This window comes from Cupressus sempervirens, chromosome 5 (genome assembly GCF_028749045.1).
Source record: "Cupressus sempervirens isolate cs-2001-9-10 chromosome 5, ASM2874904v1, whole genome shotgun sequence".
NCBI lineage: Eukaryota > Viridiplantae > Streptophyta > Pinopsida > Cupressales > Cupressaceae > Cupressus > Cupressus sempervirens.
Window position 1 is genome coordinate 695219499 of NC_143122.1, and position 23373 is coordinate 695242871.

At 35.1% G+C, this 23373-nt stretch overlaps 1 protein-coding gene across 5 annotated transcripts in view; it reads right to left on the reverse strand.

Moving 5' to 3' along the window:
* Positions 1-23373, reverse strand: part of LOC149557892 (zinc ion binding protein) — a 188915-nt gene that overhangs the window by 50083 nt on the left and 115459 nt on the right. For all 5 annotated transcript variants that reach the window (XM_089832348.1, XM_089832350.1, XM_089832349.1 and 2 more), the window contains 3 exons: positions 12993-13107; positions 12841-12898; positions 12642-12713 (listed from right to left, as the gene is read on the reverse strand). In XM_089832348.1, coding sequence (XP_089688474.1) covers positions 12642-12713; positions 12841-12898; positions 12993-13107 — 245 coding nt within the window. The remainder of the gene's footprint in view (positions 1-12641; positions 12714-12840; positions 12899-12992; positions 13108-23373) is intronic.

The window sequence follows — 23373 nt, forward strand, 5'->3', positions numbered from 1 at the left end:
AAGACCTCCAGAAAGTTTCCCAAAGGATTACAAATAGGGCCTCGACGAACAACAAACTCCAACTTATTTTATATTTGGACCCTTTATTAATTAAATAAGTAATTGGGATATGATTTAATTTTTTAGGACCATTTAATTTTTTCTCTCAAGCAATCCATCATCAAACAGTTTGCCCACTACAACTCTAGGATCCTAAACCAAGCACAGATATTGATAGTTATATCTCCTAGAGTCTTCATGCCACATCATGATCACGTATACGCACTTGGAAGTAGGCAAGAAAAGTAAATATCCACCAAGCTTTCACTATGCCATTCAGATATAAACATGGCCATGCCCAGAGTCATCAAGATCCCATTTAGATGCCTCGATAATAAGATCCAAAGCCTTTATATCATCAACCTCATAAATTTCTTCAAGGATCTCAAAGCTCAAGTATAACTTGTAGTTTCATGAGGATGCTCCTCACATGAAGAGGTGGCAATCATGTATACCTCATGCCCAACCAAATGGTAAACTCCATATTCAACTAACTATGAAGAATGCTCTTGCAAAGCATCCTCAATTCAGTCAGCATCACTTGGAGGTTGAACAACTACCGGTAGAGCATGTTTATTCTAAGAGTCGCTATTACAAACCATATTCATCAAGTTGATCGTCGAGTGTTGGTTCAATGATATTTGTGCAAGTGTCTTCTTCCAAAATCCTTTCCTTCATCTTGGACTTGAGTACCAAAAAGATTTTGTCTTTGTAATACATGATCTCATCAACTACCTTGTATCGGTCGTCCTAAATGTCAATGTCCATCACTTGAAAAGGAGGACATAATTTCCACGCAAGTCGAATTGTGATATTTCTATCAAGATTTAACTCTGTAGTTTATAAGTCAAAAAACATTGACCCATGTTTCATGAGTAGTGATTCAACATCAATCCATCTCTCACAAGAATAAATGGAACACTTAGCACTCATTGGATCTAGGTGATGCTCACAGAGGTGAAGCATCGAGACTTCTCAAGAGGTCACCCAGCCCAGTACTACTCCAACCTGAGTGCACTTAACTACAGAGTTTCCTCCATGGTTAAACCCACTCTGCTTGAACCTCATTTGCAAAACCTTCAACAAGTGTTGCACCTTATGAACCATTCATTAGAAAGTCCCTTAAGCTCATCAATTGATATTCGAAGTGTTACATTCCAATATTAAAATACTCCTTTATAATATTCATTACAATTACAAGTTCATTGATGATGAACCACAAGGGGAATGGTATGTTACATCCCAATTTGAAATATAGCCGTTGAGGTTCACATGAAGTCAGTTGGTAGTTTAATTTGTCATAATCTGGCGAAATGGTAAGATAGTCGTTATGATTTCAAGTGAAGATAACATGCTAGTTGATTGTTAATCACAAATTCATGAATTTGAGAAGATGGTTAACCGTTATGATTATTTATTATTAAATAATTTATTATGATAATATAATTTAACTGCGAGGGATTTCCTTGCACGAAACACGTTGAAGGGATGGAAGCATTCTCAGAAAAGAATTAGGCAAGCCATCACCATCACTGGGCAGATAGGTAGAGGACCTTGCGACTTGAAACAAGATACATCTATGGGGCCCCCATGAGTTATTTAAATAAGTAAATTGAGAAAAGAATTGGGTTAAAATATAAAATGTATCTCAAAGGATTTAAATTTATCTTTCATCATATTATTTTAATAATAATTTATATACGTGCATATAATATAAAAACGATTTGGCATCATTATAATTTAATAATTTAAAAAAGTGATGTTTACATGTAAATATAAATATAAGAATATAATAATGTTCGGAACATAATAAAATTCGAATTATAATATTCAAACTATAATCTTCCAACTTTATTCTTTCTTTTTAATATTGTTGCTTTTAATCGATTAACATTTGGCATGATTAATCGATTAATATTCAGCAATTCGATTGGTCTTATAATCTTTCCAACTCCTTTTCCAACATTTCTGTTTTTCTTATCTTTAAATTTGAATTTATGATGCATTCAAATGGTCATCTTGGGAATTCGAATGACTTATACCTTTGAATATCGGAGGGAATCAAGAAGTCACAGCTTGCTCTTTATTTGGAAATCGTGAGGGGGGCAATAAGATATATCTATTCTTTCACCCGTCTACCTTTTGAAAGAGATCGGTTTTCTTTATCAACTCCCAATCTAACTTCTTTTCTATGTTGTGTGTGAAGAGATTTTATAACTGTGATAATATTTTCTTTATCAACAAGGAGGAAGACGATGTGCTATGTTTTTTAACTCCCGTCTTTGTATTATGTCTTTTCTCTTCCAAAAATGAGGCACCCTTCCATCGGTCTTTGTTTTTTTGTAGTCAACTGTCATGGATCAATGTTTCCTAAGTGTCTAGGTTCTTGCCAAAATCTTTGGAAATCAGCATATGTTTCAAAAGAAGAAACTATCTTTGCACGATCAGTCAATCTCTGTGATTGTCATTGAACTTACCGACTCCTTGTTTCTTCACGCAACATGGTCTTTCTGGCTTGATGCAAGTAAAGAACGACTAGTTTTCTGAATTCAATCATCATGCCAACTGCCACAAATAGATGAGAAATTAGGTTATGCACTTCTTGACTTATTTTTTCAGTCGGCTTTTTATTTCCATACTCTTCCAATCTAAAAACAAACTATCAGTCTTATAGAACTCGCATTGGCATTCCTAAATCCTTGAAAGTTGTTTATGCTATTGAGCCGGGTGTTTATTGGAGAGTATAGTCGAGTTCAAAAGTCGTGTTCTTGTTTTAACAATGATAAATCAAAGAATCTGTACACGGAATATTGAGACTTCAAATGATCAGTAAATTATTATCTAATCTCATGCATATTCTATCTGATGCTTTTATTTTTCTTCCTGAATCTAAAACGAATTATTCTTCTTAGATGGTTAAGACTGAAATGTTAAGATTAATTTTTTATGCCATCTGCTGATATATGAAGTATGTATAATTTCTTTTCAACTTAACAAAAATACTCTAAGATCTCATAAAAAATCAGCCTTTGAAACAGAGATAATCATGTATATTGGAAGGTATCCAAATGTTACAAGCTTAAACCTATTACCAGGCATGAAATTAGAACATAATGACACCATGGAAATTCACTTGGCAGAGAGGCCAATGAATGGTGAAGAGGTGAAGATTTAACCTGTAAACGAAACCAAGAAATCATATTTGAATAATGAATATTTAATAGCTCATACTTGATCCTGTTGTTGTAACTCCTGCCGTCAAGTCTTGTGGTGTGGATAAATACCAGGAAGCCTAGCGGATGGCAAGATGTTCCCTGTCTATTCTTGGTAGGAAGGGCCTTTCTCATTAGAGATCGTGTGGGGATAAGTTGTGGTCCAAGGTTGGGTGGTTAAGCCCCTGACAATGTTTTATCTCTCCATAGGTTACGGACGTGCATCGGAAAAAGATAAGTCATACATTCAATTGATTGTCGGAAATAGGTATTATTACTTTTATGATTAATATAGAAGAAGGTAAGATTAATTGAAGTTATCCCATCATTACACTTAGATGCAAGAGATAGATTTATGGACTGTTTTTCATTTATATGAATATCGAATATAAGTATATTTTCTAATCTTGAGTTACTGTCACGATTAAGTAATCGAAAGGAAAGGAATCTGAAATTGATTGAGTGATCATTGGAACCCTATTTGAATCTGTGGTATTGGAAGCCCTATTTGAACCCGTGGTATTAGGAGCCCTATTCGAATCAGTGGTATCGGAAGCCTTAGGTGATACAACAGTATCAGAACCCCTAAAAGATCCAATGATAATCGATGCCCTAATGATTACAGTGGTAAGTGATGCCCTAATTTTATATGGTGGTATTTAATGATAATCATCATTTGATTTTGAATTAACAATATTGGATGGAAGTTGTTTTGTGATAATGTTATAGTGGTATTTGTGGACTAACCCAGGTGGTTGCAGAAGCATCCCTACATTGATTTATCGATTCAATTTCCAAGGTACGTGGATATTATTTTTCTCTATTAAATTCCTTGGTAGTGTTTTAAGTTCTTAGTTAAGAAATTTTGTCTAAATGATTTTAACAGTAAATCTTATTCACATGAACATGAATGATATAACTGACTTCCTATGAAAATGAAGTAATAACTATATTTCTTTGAGTGTATTATTTGTTAATTAAGACCCAGGAAAACGATATGTTACTTATGGTATCAGAGCGTTGGGTTCAATGCTGAAACCTTGGGTCCAACATTGTTTCTGAGAAACTGAAAATGCAATGTTGAAAAAGATTTATTTTACATAACTGGATATTGCAATCAAAATTGGAAAATCATTCAGAATAGCCGGGAAGGCTAAGATGATATAAAATGGACAAATGTATAAACTATAATATCATAAAGACAACCTAATTAAGAAGATAAAATGATTGGCAAGTCGAGTGGTGGGGATTGGATTTATCCCAACTTTGAAATCCTTGGCCAAGGTAGATATAGGCAGATGTGTCGAACATGAGATCTTTTTTGTTTGTCCAGATGCTTTAGTTATTTTGGAGAATAACTATTATGACACTCAAACCACCTGATTACTTAAATGGCCGGACTGATAAACATCCCGAGGAAGCCATTCTAAAAGGTTAGAATGTGTGAGGGATGAATATGGTTCAAGGCTAAGGCTTGCTCAATCCAAAACAGTTTCTATAATCTGATAAAATGTTATCAAAATCCATGATGATGGCTAAATAATTCTTTATGCAATTAATGGTAGAAATAAATTATTACCTATTTGAACTTGAACTAAAGGAAAACAAAACTGTGAACCGTGATCCTTTTTGATGTTGATTAAATGACAAGATCATTATGTGCTCCAATATGGAGTAAACACACTTGCATAATTGGAACTATCAATGCTTGTTTACAGATGTAAACTTTGACAAGACGGGCATGGAAGCCTAAATCACAGAAATGGAAAAGATAAACCTCCAGATATTTGCAAATGAATGATGAGCCACTCAATAAGAATCTTATGAATTATTTCAAATTCTTACAATCTTGATTTGATGTATGATGATCTTACATAGTATATCATGTTTTTACCTTTTGACACATTGCTATACATGTATAATATGCAAGATGTTGATTTTACATATTAAGCTGTTCTATTCTATCATGAGATGATTGTTCTAACGAAATGTTATGAGACAGACATGAAGACCGAAGTCACATAAATGGAAAAACGTGGATCTATTAACCTTTCCAGGTGATCTGTAAGTTAAAAGGATGATCTACCCATTAATGAATGCCACATGCCAGATGGTACGTATAAGTGATTTAAATTACGATCAAGTTATGATCTAGACCTTCCTAGTTGAAGAATTTCAATTCTGAATGCTTATCTTAATTTTAGTCATTGAACCCTGAAAAAATTCTCTTAAATGAAGATATCAATATGGAATCACACTAATAATATGGTGAGTGTCTACATGAGTATGACAACAATATGAAACAGAATCAACTCAAATAACAAACTCAAAGAAATATAGTTATTACTTCATTTTCATAGGAAGTCAATTATATCATTCATGTTCATGTGAATAAGATTTACCATTAAAATCAGTTAGACAAAATTTCTTAACTAAAAATTTAAAACACCGCCAAGGAATTTAATATAGAAAAATAATATCCACGTACCTTAGAAATTGAATCGATAAATCAATGTAGGGATGCTTCTGCAACCACCCGGGTTAGTCCACAAATACCACTATAACATTATCACAAAACAACTTCCATCCAATATTGTTAATTCAAAATCAAATGATGATTATCATTAAATACCATCATATAAAATTAGGGCATCACTTACCATTGTAATCATTAGGGCATTGATTACCATTGGATCTTTTAGGGCTTCTGATACCGTTGTATCACCTAAGGCTTTCAATACCACTGATTCAAATAGGGCTTCTAATACCACGGATTCAAATAGGTCTTCCGATACCACGGATTCAAATAGGGTTCCAATGATCACTCAATCAATTTCAGATTCCTTTCCTTTTGATTACTTAACTATGACAGTAACTCGAGATTAGAAAATATACTTATATTCGATATTCATATAAATGAAAAACAATCCATAAATCTATCTCTTGCATCTAAGTGTAATGATGAAATAACTTCAATTAATCTTACCTTCTTGTATATTAATCATAAAAGTAATAATACCTGTTTCTGACAGCCAATTGAATGTATGACTTATCTTTTTCCAATGCACGTCCAGTAACTTATGGAGAGATGAAACATTGTCAAGGGCTTAACCACCCAACCTCAGACCACAACTTATCCCCACACGATCTCTAATGAGAAAGGCCCTTCCTACTATGAATAGACAGGGAACATCTTGCCATCCACTGGGCTTCCTCGTATTTATCCACACCACAAGACTTGACGGCAGGAGTTACAACAATAGGATCAAGTACAAGCTATTAAATATTTATTATTCAAATATGATTTCTTGGTTTCGTTTACAGGTTAAATCTTCACCTCTTCACCATTCATTGGCCTCTCTGCCAGGTGAATTTTCATGGTGTCAATATGTTCTAATTTCATGCCTGGTAATAGGTTTAAACTTGTAACATTTGAATAACTTCCAATATACATGATTATTTCTGTTCCAAAGGCTGATTTTTTTATGAGATCTTAGAGTATTATTGTTAAGTTGAAAAGAAATTATACATACTTCATATATCAGAAGATGGCATAAAAAAATTAATCTTAACATTCCAGTCTTAACCATCTAAGAAGATTAATTCGTTTTAGATTGAGGAAGAAAAATAAAAGTATCAGATAGAATATGCATGAGATCAGATAATAATTTACTGATCATTTGAAGTCTCAATATTTTGTGTACAAATTCTTTGATTTATCATTGTTAAAACAAGAAAACAACTTTCGAATTCAACTATACTCTCCAATAAACACCCGGCTCAATATCATATACGGCTTTCAAGGATTTAGGAATGGCAATGCGAGTTCTATAAGACTGATAGTTTGTTTTCAGATTGGAAGAATATGGAAATAAAAAGCCGACTGAAAAATAAGTCAAGAAGTGCATAACCTAATTTCTCATCTATTTGTGGCGGTCAGCACGATGATTGAATTTAGAAAACCAGTCGTTCTTTACTTGCATCGAGCCAGAAAGACCATGCCACGTTAAGAGACAAGGAGTCGGTAACTTCAATGACAATCATAGAGATTGACTGATCGTGCATAGTTTCTTCTTTTGAAACATACGCTGATTTCCAAGGATTTTGGCAAGAACCTAGACACTTAGGAAACATTGATCCATGATAGTCGACTACATAAAAACAAAGACCGATGGAAGGGCGCCTCATTTGTGGAAGAGAAAAGACATAATACAAAAACAGGAGTTCAAAAACATAGCACATCAGCTTCCCCTTTGTTGATAAAGCAAATATTATCGCAGTTATAAAATCCCTTCACACACACAACATAGAAAAGAAGGAAGATCGCGAGTTGATAAAGAAAACTGATCTCTTTTAAAAGGTAGACAAGTGAAAGAATAGATATATCTGACCGCCTCCCTCACGACTTCCAAATAAAGAGCAAGCCGTGACTTCTTGACACCCTGATATTCAAAGATATAAGTCATTTGAATTCCCAAGCTGACCATTTGAATACATCATAAATTCAAATTTAAAGATCAGAAAAACAAAAAAGTTGGAAAAGAAGTTGGAAAGATTATAAGACCAATCGAATTGCCGAATATTAATAGATTAATCATAACAAATGTTAATCGATTAAAAGCAAGAATATTAAAAAGAAAAAATAAAGTTGGAAGATTATAATTCGAATGTTATTATGTTCCGAACATTATTATAATCTTATATTTATATTTACATGTAAACATCACTTTATTAAATTATTAAATTATAATGATGCCAAATCCTTTTTATATTATATGCACGTATATTAATTATTATTAAAATAATATGATGAAAGATAAATTAAAATTCTTTGAGATACATTTTATATTTTAACCCAATCCTTTTTTCAATTTACTTATTTAAATAACTAATGCGGGCCCCATACATGTATCCCGTTTCAAGTCACTAGGTCCTCTACCTATCTGCACAATGATGGTGATGTCCTATCTAATTCTTTTCTAACAATGCTTCCATCCCTTCGACGTGTTTCCTGCAAGGAAATCCCCCGCAGTTAAATTATATTATCATAATAAATTATTTAATCATAATGGTTAACCATCTTCTCAAATCCATGAATTCGTGATTAACGATCAACTGGCATGTTATCTTCACTTGAAATAATAACGACTAACTATCTTACCATTTCGCCAAATTATGACAAATTAAACTGCCAACTAACTTCATGTGAACCTAAATGGCTATATTTCAAATTAGGTCAAAAATTGGGATGTAACACAAAGTGTCCATCACTTTGCATGCAAAAGTGTTCTTGGAGCATTCGACCAGCAGATGTGCCTTCCAATCGGCTGTAAACTAAGACAGAGATCTTATGCCATAGTGTGATCTAAGTCCAAACTCTCAATTCTCCCAATAGGCTAGGAGAGTCACAAGCTCTAATACTATTGCAACGTTTTAGACCCATTTGTAGGTGAAGAATCCAGACTTAACAATTCCCTTAATTAAATAATAGCTTGTGTAGCCTATACGGTGGACAAACAATCCGTACAGTTGACCCAAGAAGTTCGTATGGTGTGAATATCTCTGTGTACAATGTCAATAGAATTTGATCGTACAATTAGGTGGACCATACAATGTGTGATGAGTTAATACTGCAAGGGGAGTAAGATAGTCATATGGTAAGAGCAGATGTGTCATACAGTAACAAGAAGAAGGACCGTATAGTGAGCAATGGAGCAAACAAGTAAGTCGTACAGAGAGGGTTATGATGTGTTATGCCAAGCTTCTTGCATAGGCAACTGAATACGAGAGGGTAGACGCATAAACAAAATGAATACCGAATACTATTGTGAATGCAAATCCACGAAATCAAGGTTGAAAGTTACACAAAGATCAATACTGCTTTGAATGACAAGAGAAATGCAGTGGATTGTCACCAAAAGCCAACGATGCAGAGAATATTATTTTTAGACAATAAAGTAATGTGAATTACAAGGGTGTCGGATAAAGCTAGGTTATTTCAAATCCATCCTCAAAGGAAAAAACCATCCAAATTGGCGTGCAAAGCGAAATATCTAAATGATATCTCTAACAACAGAAAAGGGTGGCGTTCGACCACTGAAACTGTAATAGACAAAGTAAGGAGGGTCTACCACATCTGAAATTGTGCACAAGTTTCTTAGCCTTTAGCCTCCAGAAATACCAAGAGAAATCAAATCCAATCCATGATACCTACAATGCCAACAAAAGCCTTATAAAGGCCTTTGGAAAATTTCCCAAAGGATTACAAATAGGACCTCGGCCGACAAAGTTTAATTATTTTATTATTTGGGCCCTTTACAATAAAATCAATTAATTAAATAACTTCTCGGGATATTATTTAATTTTTTAGGACTATTTAATTAATTAACCTAATTAAAATATTTTATTAAAAATTGGGGACATTACAAAGCAGTTGTTCTTCATTGTTGGAACAAGATGACGCCTTTGCACCACTTAGCATATGCCATATCTCTGAGGTATTATAGCCTAGAGGCACTTGCTATTCTAGGTAGAGTGGCGCCATATTGAGACGTTGAGGTTGTTAGTGGGTATAACAGGGCATTTAGTAGACTCTTCAACAATCCAAATGGGTGAAAATGTTAGAAAAAAAATTGAATTATTCATCTCAGGAAAAGATGTAGACCTTATTGCTATAAATGGCCAAACCATAATGGATGTTATTACATAGTGATACCTTCATGGGCTAGACTATGTGTACCTCCAGTCTCTTGCAATTAAGATCCTAATACCTATCATAGGTAAGTTTTTGAGTTTTTCTCTTTATTTAGCTACTTAGATTATAGAATTTAACACTCAACACTCTTGAATTTATCTTGTTTATTTTTTATTTTTTATTTTGTTGATTTTCTCTCTAGGTTGTGAGCTCTTTTGCCGCTGATTGAAATCGGAGCACGTAATCCTTTATCCACTTAGTGAAGCATAACCAATTGGGTTTAAAAAGAAAAACTTTGTGTTTGTTCACAACAACTTGCACCTCCTAGCACGTAGGGATCCAAAATATAAGATGAAGGCAAAGAAACTTTGGGATCTAGCACCCGAGTTTTCAAGCTAGAATCTGACCATTCAATGTCTTGCTATTCACTTTACTTGGTCTAGATTATGATGAGGATGACACAACGCCCTCTAGTGCTAGTGGAATCGGTTGGGATTCCAATAACAATGATGATGATCTATCACTTGCAGCTGCTCAAGACTCTAATGATCCAGATTATTTTGATAACCTATTTGATGATTGATGACTACTTTCATGATTCATCAATATTGACTCATGCTTCAAACTTTAATGAACTACATTTTGAGTTTTTATTTTGTGATTTAGTAATTCAATGTGATGATCTACTTTTGAATCATGAACATATACCAATAATCAAGTATTTAAACTTTTAATCATAATGTTTATCTTTGACATTTGGCATTGGTCAATGATCAAGCATCATATATAAAAACTATGAAATGATTTAGTTTTACAATTATGTATGTTTGTATATTGCATACACACACACATGAACCCATAAGAATCATAATGGAAAAAAAAATTAAGAATCCACATACCGGATTCTCGCAGCTGAACCCATCCCTAAACACAAATTCACAACTTAGTATAAAACCAAAATTTATGCTAGAACAAATCTGATTCCTCATTGTTGTACTAGAATTAATATGCTATATAAGAAAATTGTGTATGAACGTGTTTTTTGGCAAAGGCAAGTTCTGGATCTTTACATACAAGTTTTCTTTGTAATGTCCAATTAACTAAAAGATTCTAAGTTGGCCTACTTTTCTAAATTATACTTTCACGGTCAAAGTTCCCATATAGGTTACAATAACATATCAAATTGCTTCAAAGGATTTTGGAAGGTATCATTTGCTTGTTCCCAAGGCTCCTTTCACTATTTCCCAGCCTTTTCACAAATTTGAGACTTGTTGTTGACTAACCACGCTACAATGGACTATCTCAAAGAGTACTGGTGACATACAAGTATCTGTAATACTTAAATTGCCATTTTGGAGCCATAATACGAAATATCCCAAATGGATATTGACCCGATTTCTTTCTCAAGATAATATTTAGAACTCAAACATATGAAAATGTGTTACAAACCAACAATATCTGTACTTGTGACATACAAGTATCTGTAATACTTAAATTGCCATTTTGGAGCCATAATATGAAATATCCCAAATGGATATTGACCCGATTTCTTTCTCAAGATAATATTCAGAACTCAAACATATGAAAATGTGTCACAAACCAACAATATAAAACTAGTAAATTCTCATAAAGTACCTTAAAATACGTTACTGTAATATACCTCGGCAATACAATAAGTAGTATTCAAAATCCAATCTTAAACACAATTTTACAGCCAAATTGGAATACTAAGAAAAGAACCTATAAGCACCACTGAAATATCCCAAATGGATATTGACCCAATTTCTTTCTCAAGATAATATTCAGAACTCAAACATATGAAAATGTGTTACAAACCAACAATATAAAACTAGTAAATTCTCATAAAGTACCTTAAAATATGCTACTATATTATACCTCAGCGATACAATAAATAGTATTCAAAATCTAATCTTAAACACAGTTTTACAGCCAGATCGGAATACTAAGGAAAGAACCTGTAAGCATACGCAAACACCTGTTGTGACGTCCCCACGGACAATGGGTTTGCATCCACTATCTACCGACACGATGGGCTACGCCCTCACATGGGATGAAAGCTGAAGCTTTCCCAATAACTCTCGCAAGAGAGAAACTGAAATCTGAATCATAAGCCAAGCATATATGAATGAATGAGTCTCTCTCCTTTTAATCCATAAAGTTGTGACTCTTCAACTCCCTTCCTGGCTTTTCATCTTATCTCCCCTTGTCATTTTGGCCCACTTTATAATACTAAATTAACCTTTTATAATGTTAATCCATGCTCTCAAAGTCAATTTTAATATTTTATGAATGTCTTTAAATTTTCTAATCTCCCAAAAAGGGCACATTACATAATATTAAGAAAAGACATCTTTTTATTATATCAATTATTTCAATGTTTTAATGATCTATAGGTTTTATTCTTCCCTTACAAACACATATCTGAAATTATCTAAATTAAGTTAATAAAGAACAAGGCAGGTTACCTCAACATCTAAGATTTATTCAATTCCAAAAACTGACGATAAATGCAAACAACACCATACATTTACATTGGGGACTTAGATGCATCATAGATATGAAGGATAAAATTAAACTACTTAATAATAAATACCAAGAATGTCCTAGTATATTGAATGATGCATTATCAAAATGAAACAAATAGTCGAATTACATTGATAAGAAAGAGGTAATACCACCGTCCAATATTGCTATTCCATTTTTTCCGCAATGGAGCTATTACCAAGTCAGACCCAAAAAAGCGGCACCTATAAGTGGAGATAAATAAAAGAGTATTAGCTACAACATACTGATATGCCTGTTTTCAAAATGTGAAAATTTGTAAACGTATTATAATTTATTTAAGGTGTCATCTGATGGGGAATCATGTTATACTCTGGTACAAATCTTGCTGAAAATGCATTCACTGTCAGTGACAATGAGCAATGTCTGCCTGCATATACAAGTGCCCCTACAGATTAAATTCAGAAGATAACAAGCAATTGTTTGAATTTGACAAAAATAACAAGGCTATGTATCATCATTACCTAAAGCTATACGTCGAAATGAACTTGCTCGTGATGGGTGTAGAGGCTCCATGACCCACACATTCATGTCAATATCCTCCATAACATACCAGAAGTCTTGAAATTTTTTAATTATCTGTTGGCATGCAAATTATTAGAAACATAACTGAAAGATCGAAGGTTTGACAAAGAAATATTGAACTCTTCCATTATGGTCACCAGAAGAACAAGGATAAAGAAACGCAACACAAGCTTTAAGGGAAGTTCGGTCTGCCTGAATCTTTACATAGATAATGCCACCATTACATACATACATACACAGGGGGTGTGGGGGAGGGAGGGAGGGAGGGAGAGAGAGAGAGAGAAAGAGAGAGAGAGGGGATGATAATGATAACGATAATGATAACAATATAACACGGCAGTGTTAAAATTATGTTGAGTGATGTCTGCAGAAGCCCACACAACCACATTCCAAAAACAATTGCCTGTCTGTACTTCTCGCAGAGTACTGCACTGTAGCAGAACATGGCTGATAAACATTTAATGTCTTTTACAATAATCAATGACTCTAATACCATTTAAAGAAATTTCAGTTTTTTTAACAATGAAATCAGAAATCCAAATTATAACTCGCATATCATTAACCATGAACCTGGACCATGACACATTTGTCATATAATTTTGCTTCTGGGTTCAATGGTAAAATATTGCACACAGTTGAACTTAAAAGCAAAGTTATAAATTGATTATGGACTTTGGAAAGCTAATCTCCTTAAAATTTATTCACTATACTAGTGTAGCTGTTTTGAAATCGCTTAGCAGCAAAACAAGGGTGTTGATGACACTTAAAGAACTACAGCCTAAGGCTGCAAAAACTAACAGCACACTAACAGTAGAGTAACAACAAACTACCAAGAGAAATCTCACTGGTAAACAACCATAGACAAATTGGTCAAACAGAGGATCAAATAAAGTATTCTTCCTAGGCATAGAGCTCAGGCTTACAGACCAATCCAAAAATAAACTCCCCAGGGGAAATGGCAAGAACCAAAGCCAGTCAGAAGTTACACATTGCAGAGGAATTTGATGTCACAGCCTCACTGGTACAACATATGGGTCCAGTTGTCGGCAAGAAACTTGAATACTTGTAGTTTCCTTTGTCTTCTCCATCTTCGCCAAGAATCTTCTATTGCAGCAGACACAGGAAAGAAGCAGAGCTGCGTATAACCCAAAGAATGAACCTGGAAACACTCCCATCTTTCTTTCCATCTGAAGCAATTTGGTTTTCAATTTTCCTACCTCCCCCTTCAGATTGCCCAAATTCTGTACTGTATTCATAGAGCCTTCACAAACCAAGTTGGGATTGGTAGGGTTGAATTTTCTTCCCCAGAGAGGTCTAAGGGCTCCTCTTCCACACAATCCAAGATATGGGTTAAGCTGTTGGTGGTAGACCTGTTAGAACTGCCAAGGTATCGGCTTCAACCTAGTCATGTTCCATTTCTTTTCCTTTCTCCTCCTCTCCTTAATTTTCTCATCTATGTTTTACTCCTCTAAATAATAATCAAGCAGATTTTTCCTTTCCTTGCAGTTATGGTACCAATTTGTCAGACCTAAGGGAGAATGTGCTCATAAGTGTTGTCTACCTCCTCACTGACCACCTCATGAATAGAAAGTTTGGTTTTCTAAATGGGGGGTGGAGTTTTTTCTTTTCCTATTGGTGGTGGTTAACTTAAACTCTTTAAGATTGAGCCCATTGGTGTCAAGGGTAGGAACCTCAACTTAGACACTTCAGAATTAACAGGGCAGGAGGCAATCTTAATGGCTCCAAGGTAACGAATGCACTTTTTCCTACTAGGTCCTAGCATGTCAATGATATTAGCAAGAGGGGTAGACAGTGAAACAGGGACTTCCTAGGCTGTAATTGGTCTAGGAGGGTAGAGGGCCAAGTGTAAATTGTAGAGCTTAAATTAAGACATTAATGCAAAGGCAAAGGTTTCTCACCCTGGCTCTCTCACAACAAAAACAGAGCTTTCAAGAGAGTTAAACAAGAAAAATGGACAAGAGATAATTTAATCATTTCTAAAATGGTTAAGGAGGGGCATATCATAGTAGTGATAAACTTTGATGCGCTATATAAGAGTGAAATACCTCATCATGATGACAGAAACCTGGTCCCAATGTGGTGGCAATTGTTCCGTTCATAGCCTCCCTGCATTTTGATCAGAGTTTCATCACCCTTGGAAAACATATTAAGGTTTTTATTGTCTATGACCCGACTGTTCTTCCATTTTCCACCTTAAACTAACAGCCCAATAGCCATAGCAATCACCACCTCACTAATTTCAAGGAGATACTCCCAATAATAACTCTTCTATTTCCCCATGAATCAGCAAATTAGGCACATAAACCCTCATCAACCCCATTAATGGATTCAATATATTCAAGAACCCACCTTTCCATACAAATGTGCCAAATAGTGGAGTTATTGGCTTACTTGGCTCAAGGTGGGCATAGTCCCCACCATCCCTATAGCAGAAAGGGCATAGCCAGAAATCTCACTCTAAGGAAAAAATTGCAATCTGTGATACAATTAGCACAACTTGTCATTACAACAAAGTGTTTATCCAATTTGGGATCCTTTCCATCAAAGTGCTATATCAGACTTTCTGTAAATTCGACAAACGGGGTTACTTGATCATGACCGAGAGTAACCAAGTCATGATGCCACCATTCGTGTGCAACTCCTTTTAAATGGAGCACAACAAAAATTGATCGTTTCTTCTTTAGGCATTGGATTGAGCGAGAAATATGTGGCTGCCTTTAACACCCAAATCAGTGTTCCGATTCATCCTAATCCATCGAATGGTGATAGGTTCACTCCGTCGATCTTCCACCTGAGATCATCATTAAAATAACCTTGCTATCCCCCACATGATTATCTCATTCTTAGATCAACATAGTCTCTATAGGATATATCATCTTCCATATTCCCATTCCTCCAATCTTCTTGAAGTTGTTCTTGGATTTCTTGGAAACTGCGCTCTCAATCTCTATGTAGTGCTTTTGTCCTTGGAGAAAAAATTGGTATCAAAGGTTGAGAGCGAGAGGGTTGAGGGTTTGTCCTTCCCATAACAGAGTTGTTGCTATGCCCATTTTATTCTCTAATTGCTTTTTCCTTGGCCAATTTTTGTAATATTTCCTGCATTAAGTCATTGGATTTCATTGATGTGGACTTTTGTCATAGGATCCTGTGGATCCCCCATTCTACCAATGGAGTGATCATGCCTTCTTCTCCGAGTGTAAACTTGTATTCACTTCCATAGGCTAGTAGAATCACTAGCTTTGATACCATAGTAATGTTTTGCACCAGTCAGAGCAATAAAGGGACTTGAAATCGATATGTGAAAGCCTTCATTTGTAATGAGAATTGGGAGTTATGAAGTTTGATAACTCGTACGATGATGGATTGAAGAGGCGCGTATGGTAGGGAGAGAAGGGTTGTCACCGACAGTGGGGAGAGGGAGTGTTGAGGATGTACAAAGAAAGGCAGCATACAGAGGAGTGATAGGTGAGGCGTATGGTAGAGTTGTGACAGGTGAGGCATATGGTGGAGGGAGGTTATGGACGTATGGCAAAGCAAACGATAAAATCGTATAGTTGTTTGGAGGTGGAGAGGTTGTACATAGATAATAGTTGTACAATAAGGGGTTGGTAAGCAGGCCGTACAATGGGAGGGATGAATGGCTAATGACGGAAGATAAAGTTTTGTGCCTATGACGTTTCCAAACTAGATGTGAATTAAGACAATAATTTAATGCCAAATACACAAAATATTCACCAAATAGAGATAGAGGCCAAATACTGATATATCTAGTTTGTTACTGAACAAGAATGTTTATAGATGGTGTTTGGACTTGCAAGATCCAAGCAAGGTAATCCACATGCAAAGTAGAGTAAGCTAGAAATCTCACTGAAAGTGTCACAAGCAAAATAGAGAAGACCTTTTAGTTCTGAAACAGTGACAATAGAGCAAAACTCCAATTGGAATTTGTAGTACAATAGAATCAATTCAAGATGTATCCCTAGAACATTCAACCCAATGGACTTAAATATCTCGTCGGAGGAAAAACTCCTGAGAGACACAAAATACCAACACATGACACAACAAACACCTACGCCTACTAAAAGTTAAAGATGGGCCTAAGGTATAAAACAATCCCTCAAAGCCCTAAATACAAAAGAAATTTTACTATTTTGATTATTTAATGATGGAATATTACACCCTCTAGTTTTTCATTTCTTAGAATTGCTACCTAGATTCTCCAATTATGTTGAGCATCCCTAGTAATTTTTTTTAGGTCTTTTTCTTCCTGAGGGTGACTAGTTTGGGCAAAACATGCCTCAAATGTCAATGGTGGACGTCAAGTTGCTAACTTTTTTGCCATTCTTTGTTCTAACCAGCCCAGGGCCTCCGATCGATTAAGAGAAGAGTCATCCTAATTGGATTTTGAATCTCCGCCAACATTCTCGATACTCTCATCCTCCTATTGTGCTTGATTCTCGGGCAGGTTCTCTATCATCATCATTTCTTCCCCATCAAAAGGAATCTCAATATACTATTTTTGTCTTATGTTCGAAGATCACCTTCTATGCAGAGCACTTTTTGAAGATCTGTGATGGGATTATTGTTCACCCTAGTTATCTCGACGGTACTCTCATGCCCTACGTATCTCCCTAGGGTCCTTCAGAGTTGGTTCTCACCGTCTTCAAGCTCAGATCGATCATCAAGAACGGATCTGTAAGCTGTGTACTTTTGACTCACTTTATTTTCCCTTGCCCTATCTATTATGAGATCAGAGGAAGATTTTACTGTCTATTTCAGAATTGTTTTTCTCTTTCATCCTTCTTCAATAATTGTGACCAGCGATGTCTCGCACTCTATCTTTAGGAGGCCACCCTACTCCATGATAATACTCTACAGTCACTACTTCCTCACTCGCATACATCTACTCAGCTCAGTACTGCCTTTTTCACACCCTTATCTCCTTTACGTGGTGTGAAAAGGCCGTCTAGTTCTACCAGTCCTTTTGGTCATTCCAGGTCTGGTAGACCCCATACCGGCTTCTTTAATCAGCATCACTCCTCTACGAGCTCACAGAGACAGATCAAAGCTCCTATCCATTTGCAGTCATATCCTTCTGTGACTGATTTCTTTTTACCAAGAAAGGACTCCTAGTCTTTTTCTTGGCCTCTCTCTCTCTCTCTCTCTCTCTCTCTCTCTCTCTCTCCTTCTTCGGTTTTGTTGTATGCTTTTCTCGAACACCGTTTGGTGCTCCTACAGTTGCTAGTTGTCTTTTTGTAATCTTTCAGTCTCATAGACCTGTTGGTGATCTTTTCTTCAACATTAATATTATTATCTTATCTTATCTTATCTATCTTTATTTTCTATTTAAATTGTTTGTTGCTTTCTTTTTCTTTTTTGTGTTTTGCTCGGCAAGGGCCCCCATCAAGAGATTATCCTAAGTAACCATTAATGCCTTATTTTCTTATTCCTCCCCATTGTGTGCTCGCCTCAGAACACTATTCATCACTTGTTGAAGACCCTCAAGCTATAAGAACAGTATAGCTTCTTGAAGTGAGGGACTGCAAGGGTCGCTACAATCTCAAGCAGTCACCCTTCCTCTTCTTGTTCTTCAAGCACTTTAACTATCTCACCTCCTTCTGGTAAGGCAGCCAAAATAAAGTCAAGATGACCTTCACGAGTTGTGGAGGATCTAGTCTTGCCGGATTCCACAATCTTCCTAAGCCTTTCTATAGGACACCTCTCAAAAGCAGCCTTCCCCTTTCTTCCATTTTCTCCTTTATTGCCCTTTTCCTGTTTGACTCCTCTAACTGAGAGGCATCACCTCTCCCTTGTTCCGCATCTTTATTAGAGTGAGGCTTCAAGTCACCTAGCACGTCATAAGTGAAAATTACATTGTCCCTCTTCAGTCTATGCTCCTCTCTCTAGCCATCTTTTGGTATAATCAAGAACATGCTGTGAGATAGTATCAATGATTGTGACTACTTCACAGGACCAATCAATATGGGAGCTTTCCTTATCTTTCATCTTATTATAATCTCTTTGCTGAATAATATCGTTATCCTGAACCTGGTCGGTATTATGGATAGCTTATACAATTAGAGTTGTCTAAAGCTCATCATAAAAAATGTACGCCTCCAGACGCCATAATCATTAAAACAATTTTTTTGTATTAACATAGTGCAATCATCTGGGTTACATCATAAGCTTTTTAACACGTTGAGCATCTTACAAAATATTTTCAAAATATGCTCAACAGGCAGTATATGCATACAACCTAAGCAGATACTAGAAATGAAACAAGTTCTTTACTACATGTAGTACTTGTTAACTGTTTACAGTAACAACTATCATAACCGAGATTTTTAAGATAGTTAATACAAAAAACAACTATATAACCAGCCTGGTCTGTCTTCCAAACATCAAAAAATAACCCATATATTGGGCTAACCACTCTATCCATCTACAACATGATCATGAGAAATATGATTTCCAAATTTAACTCTACCACCAATACTAAGATCTTTAATAAATTGGTTAAGATTTTCCATCTCCCTCTATTTGAGCATATCCTTGTGCATATAAAAATATTGACATGAAACAATATCATTTTTGTGGATCAAGATCTGACCCTGCCGCATCAGCATCATAAATCTATCCCTGGAGATTTCCAAAGTAGCAACAACCTGTGACATAATTTGAACATGTATGAGTTTACATCCAAACTCAGTAAGTTGTCTGCTTCTCTTCTGAAATATCCTTGCATTTCTCTCCTTCCAAAGAAACCAAAGAATTTCACAAGACAGACCAAAAATTATTCATTTTCAAATCAAAATCATTAACAAAACCAGCAAGCACTTCACTCCAAGAAAGACCCGACCTACTATTCCAGACTATGGGTCACTAGAAAAATAGCCCGAACACCCTTGTAAAGCTACATTCACAAAAAAAGGTGCTCAAAGCACTCATGGACAGAACATACACCACACATAATAGGAGTACCATGACCATTAGCCAAAGTATTACCCACAGAAAGTTTTTTCAAAAGTAACAACCATCTGCAACAAGAATTCTTAGGCTCACACCAAGAATGCCAAAAAAAGGAAAAGATAAAGGCCATCTATCAACCAAAACTCCTAGCCCCCAACCATGATTAACCCTATCAAAAATAGAACAATCATCTTTAAGCATTCTATAAATACATCTAGGAGAAACATTATTGAAGTGATTGTCATCTTTCCATCTGATCTTCTGCACAAACTGATTAGAATTCATAATATGTCCAGGAAAGACATTTCCTATAGCTTTAACAATGATGGAATAAGTCTTCTTTTGAGAATTAGGAATGTTGAACTTGCCAACAATCTCATTCCATAATCCTAGCCTATTGTCAACCAAAATATCACCAACAGTAAAAATGTCATATTTGTTCCAGTTTTTTGCATAACTCTGGGTTAATGCAAGAGGTTTACCATTAGCTTCAACACCACACCAAATAGATCTATCCAAAACAGAATATTTAGGGAGCCACCAACTACATCCCTAAATGGAATATATTTCCTAACCTGAGACCATGTTTGTAATGTCCCCACTAATAGGATTAGTTTGGGACAAGTAATACCTGCAAAATAAATGTTAGAATCACAACAATAATAAGACTAACTATATTATTCTACCCTCTAAGTTAAACCCAATCTTAAGGACGTCTCCAGATCGGACTTCTTAGCTCATAGCTACCTCGCTATCATCCCGAGAGTGCACCCCTTAAGATTCTTCTTGGATGAGCATCCTCTATCCAAAGCCAATGACATGCATATGTTTGACAACATCAAAATATTTTGGCACATCGATTATCGGCCATGGCGGACAATGGAGATCTTAATATCTCCATGCTCCATGCTTCGAGTTCACATTTTGATTCTTGGCCATGGTGGATAATGGAGATCTTAATATCTCACATGCTCCATTCTTCGAGCATCATTAATATCCATGGTGTTAACCCCATGAGCTAACACAATATTATCCACAAGTATGGTTCATTAATATAAATAAATTCATAAACATAATTAAACAACTATAATTCATAAGCATACCTTTCTTACCTTCTTCTTTCCCAAGAGTTGCACTACAAATCCTTTGGAAAGTCATAACACTTCACAATTATAATACTTTCAAAAAGTGACAACACTTCATAACTAAAATCCTTTGAAGAAGTCCAACTACTTTATAATCACAATATTTTTGAAAAGTTGCAACTATTCATAATTATGACCCTTTCGGAGGTTCACATCCTTTCAATATCATTGACACCTTTACAAAAAGTCACTTCCTTATTTTCTTCATATTAATTTCCTCTTCCATTTTTCCTTTTTGAACTCCTCTCTTCTCCTCCTTTTTTTGTCCTCTCTAAAACAAACTCTTCTCCCTTTCATATCTTAATTTTAAGGAGTCGTGTCTATTTGTTAAACATCCCTTCACTATTCATTAGATTTAGTTAATTTATATTATACTATGTTATATTATCTATTTACTTGCTCATTTGTGTTTATTATTATTTATTATTAAATTTTATTTAGAAAATTAACATACTTTCTACAATACTGTCTCTTGTATCTAATTTTATTTCTTTATTTACTCATTGAAATTTTATTATTTTTTATTATTTAAAATATCATGCTAAATATTATTTCATTAATAATATAAATTAAATAATTATTATTTCCTAGTATTATATTTTAGTATTAGTTTTAATATAACTTTATTATCATTATTTATTTAATAACATTTTATTATCTAATTATTATTAAAATTCTATGTTAAAATGGGGATATGACAATGTCTTCCACAGAGAATGGAAAACTTTGGATCCAAACACTAATAACTCAAAGTTCCCAAAGACTTTGTCACATAGCTGAACATTATGCCAACTTTCCCCTTTTTTATAACAGATCTAGAGATGTTTCTAATTAAAATATTCCATGGTTCATCCCCACTCAGAGCTTCAATAATCCATTTAGAAGCCAATGCCATACCTTGATCTTTTAAATCAATTATCCCCAATCCTCCCTTATCTTTGGGTAAACAACATCATTCCCACTTTACACAGTGTCTTTTTCTATTCCCTAAACCATCAAACCACAAAAAATCACTCATTATCCTTTCTAAATTGTTGCTCTAATATTTGGAAAATAGCCAAGCAAACAAGGAATATGTGATGAACAAATAACACTTTCTGTACCACTTGAACTCTACCTGCCACAGACAATAGATGAGTTTGTCATTTCAAATCAGTGTTACGGGACTCGGACTCGCCTCTGACTCGGAAAGTCAAAATCTGACTCGGACTTGGACTCAGCGACCGAACTCGGCCAGGACTCGGCAAGGACTCGAAAAATCATACAAGTATAATAACGAACTTTTGAAGGAAAAAATTGAATAACATAATATAAAGTTGAAGATTTAAGATTCAATATTCAATCCTTAACAGATTCTTGACATGCCACATCATTTTCAGAATTTATATACATTGTAAAAAACATCTTCTGAAAATCTCTATCTTTTTAAATTTAAAAAAAAAAAAAAAAGAGTCTTGGGTTCTGGACTCACCCAAGACTCGGCAGAGTCCTTGGACTCGGCAAGTCCATGTGGACTCTGCCAGGACTCGGCCGAGTCCGAGTCCAGATATCTTTAGTAGATGACTCAATGGAGAATGGGATCCCAAGATACCTAACAATCTCATTAGGTCCCAACCATTGCCAACCCTTACTCCCCACCCAATCTGGAGGTGACAATGACCACCCAATAATGCATGATTTGTGAGGAGCCACTTAGGCCTCGGATATGAAACAAAAAATTTGCAATCTATGGTACATATTATTAAAATTCACTTCATCCAAACCTATAAACAGTGCAGTGTCATCAACAAATTGAGCATTAAGTAATATCTCTTGATTGGGCAGAGTAATATCCTTGACAGGAGGTCCTAATTGAGAAGATCTAAAAATATTAATTAATGCATCACCAGCAATTATAAAAACAATGAGGGAGCAATTGGACATCCTTGCCTTATAGATCTTTGAAGAATAATTCTCTCAATCAACTCCCCATTAACATCTATAACTATAGAAGAATCATTAAGCAATATGCTAATCCATTTACAAAAACCAGGAGGGAATCCAAAAGCTTGCCACATACCCATCACAAAAAGCCACTCTACTCTGTCATAAGCTTTTTCAAAATCTAACAGAACCATTGTTGCATCATAACCATCATGCTTAGCTCAGTGCATTGCTTCCTAACAAGTAATGAGGTTTTCTAGAA